A 6,236-nucleotide genomic window follows, 5' to 3' on the forward strand; every position below is an offset into this window, starting at 1 on the left:
GAATAATAAGCAACTTTGAAAAAGACTGTCAATATAGTTCTGCACAAATGTTCCACGTGGGCCTGCTCATCCGTCTCTGGTGATGAATAAGCCGGTGTGACTCTTCACTTATTCATTTATTTATTATTGCAAACTTGCAAAGTTCATCTATGCACACCCACATTAAACTCCACACTGCATTTCCGTCAAATGTGCGGTTTTGATTGTTGATACACATTTTTCTGTTCAGAAAGTCGTTTAAGTGTTGATTGTTTGTTTTATTATATATTTTTCATTTTCGTGATTTTTTCCATTTTCCAATGTTGCACTTTGAGATTCTTCAGAATGAAAAGAGCGTTATAAATAAAATCTAGCCTATTATTATTAAATCTATTATTTAATCGTGTATAGTCTTATATACATAGGCATACTCTGTATATTGAATGTCCTCTTTAATGTTTAATGAGCTCATATCAGTGATCCTATGTATGTTCTTCTCATCTCTGGAGCTACAGCCTTCGATTACTGATAAACTTTGACTCGACTCTTGACTGAAATTTGCACTAAGCACCAAGTTTATTCTTTTTATAATTGTTTTAGTTTTGTTTACCTTTGTTCTTATCTTTGGTTATTGTTATTTTATATGTTCATTTGAGTTAAATATGATGAGTGAAAACTGGGTTTGATGGATATAGTAAGTCTGACTATAAGGTTTGAGTATGTGTAAATCTGTGGAGGGTATGATGAGTGAGAATGGGTTTAACAAGAAGGTTCCTGAGTAAAAATCAGGGAATAGTGATTGAAATGGATGTTATGAACGTGTTTGAGAAAGAAATGAAGGAGAGATATTCTAATGAAGATGGTATGTATGTATGCTATAATCTGAAGAATGTTTTATTTTTATATCAGACCACTATTGTGGATCTGACCACTTTATTTTATTATTATTATTAGTAGTAGTAGTATTTTTAATTATCTTTACAACTGTTTTAACTATGCTTGGTTTCAATTTATTATTCGTACACATGGTGTTCATTTTTCTCATGCATGTTACCACTATTTTAATTATTTTCAATGTAAGGCATTGGGTATGAAATGTGCTATACAACTAAACTTGCCTTGCCAAGGAAAGAAATACTATTAATGACAAACGTGTAATAGCAAAATGTCACATAAGCAGCAGCATCATCATTTAAAAGAGGTGAATAACTATTTAATGATTGAAGATGTTTCCCAGAGGGGGAAAAGTGTACAGCACAACAGTCAACATCAATATTTTTTACGGCACATAAGTGTAAATTTGTAACTAACGGGAACGAATAGCGCGTTCTGTAGGATGGAACGTTCGGAGTTCCACTGCCTCCCTATGACGTCGCGTTCGAAGTAAGTATACTTTGTATCACAGTTCTTGTGCGTTAGCTCATTGGCTACTGTAGTTAGCCTATCTCTCTCCCTTTTATTTTCCCGTTATGTTTGTGCCAGTCTGGAAACAACATGTGGGAATGTGTGTGTTTTACCTAGATCGTCCATGTTCGCGCGCTTCCAGAAGTGCTCTGCTCCTAATCCGACTCTGGAGACGATGTGTAGAGCTCGTTTTCAGAAGACAAGTCTCTGCTGAAGTTTTCCCTGCTGTTCTAGAGGCAGGTCTGTGTGGCTGGACCGGACTGGACCCCCGAAACATCACAGACCAGAGGGACTCACTTCACTGCAGCGAACCCTGGCGGCCGAAGAGCGCAACACCCCCGGAAAATGACAACTGATTCATTAATAACGTTCTCACTGACCACACTCTAAAAAATGCTGGGTTAAAAACAACCCAAGTTGGGTTGAAAATGGACAAACCCAGCAATTGGGTTGTTTTAACCCAGTGGTTAAGTTGTTTTAACCCCACAATTGGGTTGTTTTAGCGGTTGGGTTAAATGTTGCTTAAGACAAAACAATTGTTGGGTTAGACCATTTTCAAACCAACTTGGGTTGTTTTTAACCCAGCATTTTTTTAGAGTGCACCTATCAGAGGTGGACAAAGTACACAACTTCATTACTTGAGTAAAAGTAAAAGTACTATTGGTCAAATATTACACTCTAAAAAATTCTGGGTAAAAAACAACCCAATGTTGGGTCAAATATGGCAATAATAACAAAAATATTTAACCCAACTGCATGATTAAAACATCTTTTAGAGTGTACTCCGTTACAAGTGAAAGTTGTAAAAACAGATTTTTACTTGAGTAAAAGTACAGAAGTATATATTTTCAAACGTACTTAAGTAGCCTATCAAAATTAAATTTCCTTTTTTATGTCAAAGCATTATTTTATTATTGTTGTATAAATGCACATTATGCCATCATGGTTTAAGCCAGTCAGAGTGGTCCATCCGACATACTAGCATACGACTAACTTAAACTCATTTAAATAATTAATATTTAAATACTACTAAAAGTTACAAAGCACTTTACAAAGCAGCATCACTTTAGGACCGAACACACGGATCCAATACACTGATACACATCTGATATTCTCACAACTGTTTATGTTCACTTAAGAACTTAATCAACTTTGTTTATGTGGATACTTACCAAAATGAGCATTTTGACTTTCATCTTCTTTCATTTTGCTATAAAATATAAATCAATGTTAAAAAAAATGCTGGGAAATCATTGAACTTCACGAGACTCTACAAGAGTGATTCCTGAAAGTCTTTCTGCAAAAACCCAAACACCTTTTAAAGAAGAAAAAAATCATCCACTGACTTTCAGAGCTGCGACAGAAACGACTTTCGACTTTGAGGACCTTGATAGAAATGTAGTGGAGTGAAAAGTACGATGTTTGTCGTTCAAATGTAGTGAAGTTAAAGTCAAAAGTTTCCAGAAAAAATAATACTCAGGTAAAGTTAACTACTCAAAAAGTGTACTTAAGAAATGTGCTTAGTTACTGTCCACCTCTGCCACCTATATTATATAATGTAGTAATATTAGATCATTTTATTATTGAAAGTGTATAAGAAAATATATATTTTCTGATTTATCTTCATATTACTTATATTCATTTATACCTGAAGTATCAGTTCATCATTTACATTGTAATCTTGAGTTTACATGCTTATGCTAATATACTGTAAGTCTCAGTATGTGTGAAACTGTGTCTTACGACAGGCTCCTTCTTTCATCAATTACGATCAATGTTATATTTCTGCTAAGAGGAAGTCATGCACAGATGCTTATGGCCTGCTTCGGTAGAGACGTGATCCCTTGGAGGTGTCAAAACCACAATAGTTCATCAATACCTTATCTTGCACCTTGACTTGCCAACATGTCCTGCTAGACGTTCACACAACCAACTTCAGGCAATCGAGCCTATAAAGTGTCTAGGTAATTTCACACATTTCTGCATATATTTCACATAATAAGGCACACTTTGTCTTCCTTAAAGGGTTAGAACACTCCAAAAATGAAATTGATGTCATTAACTCCTCACCCTAATGTCGTTCCTCACCCGTAAGACCTCCGTTCATCTTCAGAACACAGTTTAGGATATTTTATATTTAGTCCGAGAGCATATCTAAGTCTATGCACACTCTACTGTCCATGTACAGAAAGGGAATAAAAAACTCAAAGTAGTCCATATGTGACATCAGTGGGTTAGTTAGAATCTCTTGAAGCATCGAAAACACATTTTGGTCCAAAAATAACAAAAACTATGAATTTATTCAGCATTGTCTTCTCTTCCGCGTTCTTCCAAAAAGATTCAAACAGTTAATGAATCGATCAATGCTGTGGGTCGCCAATGTCACGTGATTTCAGCAGTTCGAATCGCGTCAAACAGCCAAACTGCTGAAATCACGTGACATTGGCGACCCACACCATTGATCGATTCACTGATTCATTAACCGTTTGAATCTTTTTGGAGACACACGGAAGAGAGTACAATGCTGAATAAAGTCATAGTTTTTGATATTTTTGGATCAAAATGTATTTTCGATGCTTCAAGAGATTCTAATTAACCCACTGTTGTCTCATATGGACTACTGTGATGATGTTTTTATTCCCTTTCTGGACATGGACAGTACAGTGTGCATAGACTGCATATGCTCTGAGACTAAAATATAAAACATCCTAAACTGTGTCTGAAGATGAACGGAGGTCTTACGGGTGTGGAACGACATTAGAGTGAGTCATTAATGACACATTTCATTTTTGGGTGAACTAACCCTTTAACCATAAACCTATTATTTTTCTTCTTTAGACTATTTTAATCTATTGACATAAAATTTGTAGTCGCAGTTAGAACTTTGCAGTAGTATAATATATACTCCATATGCTGCCAAAAGTTTTGGGATTGCTGCCTTTACATGCATCTGAACTTTAATGACATCCCTTTCTTAAACCGTAGGGTTTAATATGGAGTTGTCCCACCCTTTGCAGCTATAACAGCTTCAGCTCTTCTGGGAAGGCTTTCCACAGAGTTCAGCAGTGTGTTTATGGGCAATTGTTTGATCATTCTTCTAGAAGCTCATTTGTGAGGTCAGGCACTGATGTTGGACGAGAAGGCCTGGCTCTCAGTCTCCGCTCTAATTCATCCCAAAGCTGTTCTTTTGGGTTGAGCTCAGGACTCTGTGCAGGCCAGTCAAGTTCCTCCACACCAAACTCACTCATCCAATGCTTTGTGCACTTGAGCGCAGTCATGTTGGGACAGGAAGGAGCCGTCCCCAAACTGTTCTCACAAAGTTGTGAGCATGAAATTGACCAAAATGTCTTGGTATGCTGAAGCATTAAAGGTGCACTATGCAACTTTCCGTCCACTGGAGGGCGCCTATTCAAAACAAAGGCTTAGTTTGATGACGCAAAGTGTGAGCGCAGTATCTTGGGACATGTGGTCTTCACCTCACAGCCGGTGGAAAATAGGACTCAGGCAGAAATCACGTTCATGGATGCGGTTATTAACGTTACTGTAGTGTAAAGCAGAGCAGGAGCGAATGTTGAGGAGCTGAGCACGGCCGCTGGAGCGATTGTTACACAAACACACGGCTCGCGAACACCGGGACTTTTATTATGACGGGACGGGACACAGTCGCCGGGCGCCCGCACTGATCCGCTTTTCCGGTCACGATTATGAGGTAATGCAGCCCTGTTTATCATATTAGATACATTTAAGTGTGTTGAAAAGGATGTTATGATGTTACTCCATGCGTTCACTTGTTCACACTGCTGAGAGTAAAGCGCTTCTGCCAAATAAAAGCCGAAACCGAGGGTAGCGCAGATATGACGCGATTGACAGGCGACTCCTCAAACACTATGCTGACACGTCCCGGTCCTTTGTTAAGATAGCAATTTTCTCACAATTAACAAATAGTTGGAAACATCTGGGATATTGTAAGTACTCAACTGAACAAAATATATAACACTGGCCTAGTGGTTTTTGGATATTTTACTGCAAAAATACTACATAGTGCACCTTTAAGATCCATTCACTGGTGATCATTTTTCACTTCTGTTCGGAGATCAAAATGTTTTATTTTGGTTGGATCACACCGTATAAAAATATTGTTAACTACTTCTGTAGGTGAACTATTTGTCTTAATAATTTTGTTTGTTTTAAATGGGCTATATTTAAGAATTTTCATGAAACTATTAATTACTTTTTGTCATTTGTCTTGCTAATGTGTGAAGAAAAAGGAGAATTTGTTTTGCATTATTGTGAAACACAATAATAAAGTGTCTTTTTTATCATGTCACAAAATGAAGAACATTAAAAAACTTCTCGTTGGAAACAAAGGTCGGATCCGAGATCACATGCTTCCCTACTAAAGGAGGTGAAAAACAGTATGTGACAAGAGAAGCATGTCAGAATTCACAGTACTCATAAAACTGCAGGTAAAAAGTACCCGAATGACCTACTATCTCCGGCGAGAAGTGCGCATATGATCGACTCTTTTCTATCCATGGACGCCACGAGAGAAGATTTATGAATGGCAGTGACGCAATGGTGCTGGAATATCACATGACATCAATATAGTCATAAAACACTTTTTAGCAGCTGTAGTACTGATTCAAGAGTGTATGCGATTTCAGAAGCATTCAACATTTATTTTAATTTAAGAAAAATAAGTAAATGAGAAATTATTAATAATGAATAATTTTATTTGTCATGATGTTTAAATTAAAAAACAAAACAAAAACTAACGAGCATCTGAAAAGTTTCTCCTGATGTGAATGTGGCGTAAGCTGTAAAAGTTCATGTTTGTCTTTAAAACGAGTATC

General features: G+C 36.9%; 1 protein-coding gene across 2 annotated transcripts in view; it reads right to left on the reverse strand.

Moving 5' to 3' along the window:
* The window catches only part of pxnb (paxillin b), a 47,551-nt gene extending 45,822 nt beyond the window's left edge, over positions 1–1,729 (reverse strand). The window contains exon 1 of one of the 2 annotated variants that reach the window (XM_067414478.1): positions 1,497–1,729. In XM_067414478.1, the coding sequence (XP_067270579.1) occupies positions 1,497–1,509 (13 nt within the window). In that variant the 5' untranslated portion in view covers positions 1,510–1,729. The remainder of the gene's footprint in view (positions 1–1,496) is intronic. The other variant, XM_067414479.1, reaches the window with a different exon arrangement.
* Between the last annotated feature and the right edge of the window lie 4,507 nt (positions 1,730–6,236).

This window comes from Pseudorasbora parva, chromosome 13 (assembly GCF_024679245.1).
Source record: "Pseudorasbora parva isolate DD20220531a chromosome 13, ASM2467924v1, whole genome shotgun sequence".
In the NCBI taxonomy this organism is placed as follows: Eukaryota; Metazoa; Chordata; class Actinopteri; order Cypriniformes; family Gobionidae; genus Pseudorasbora; species Pseudorasbora parva.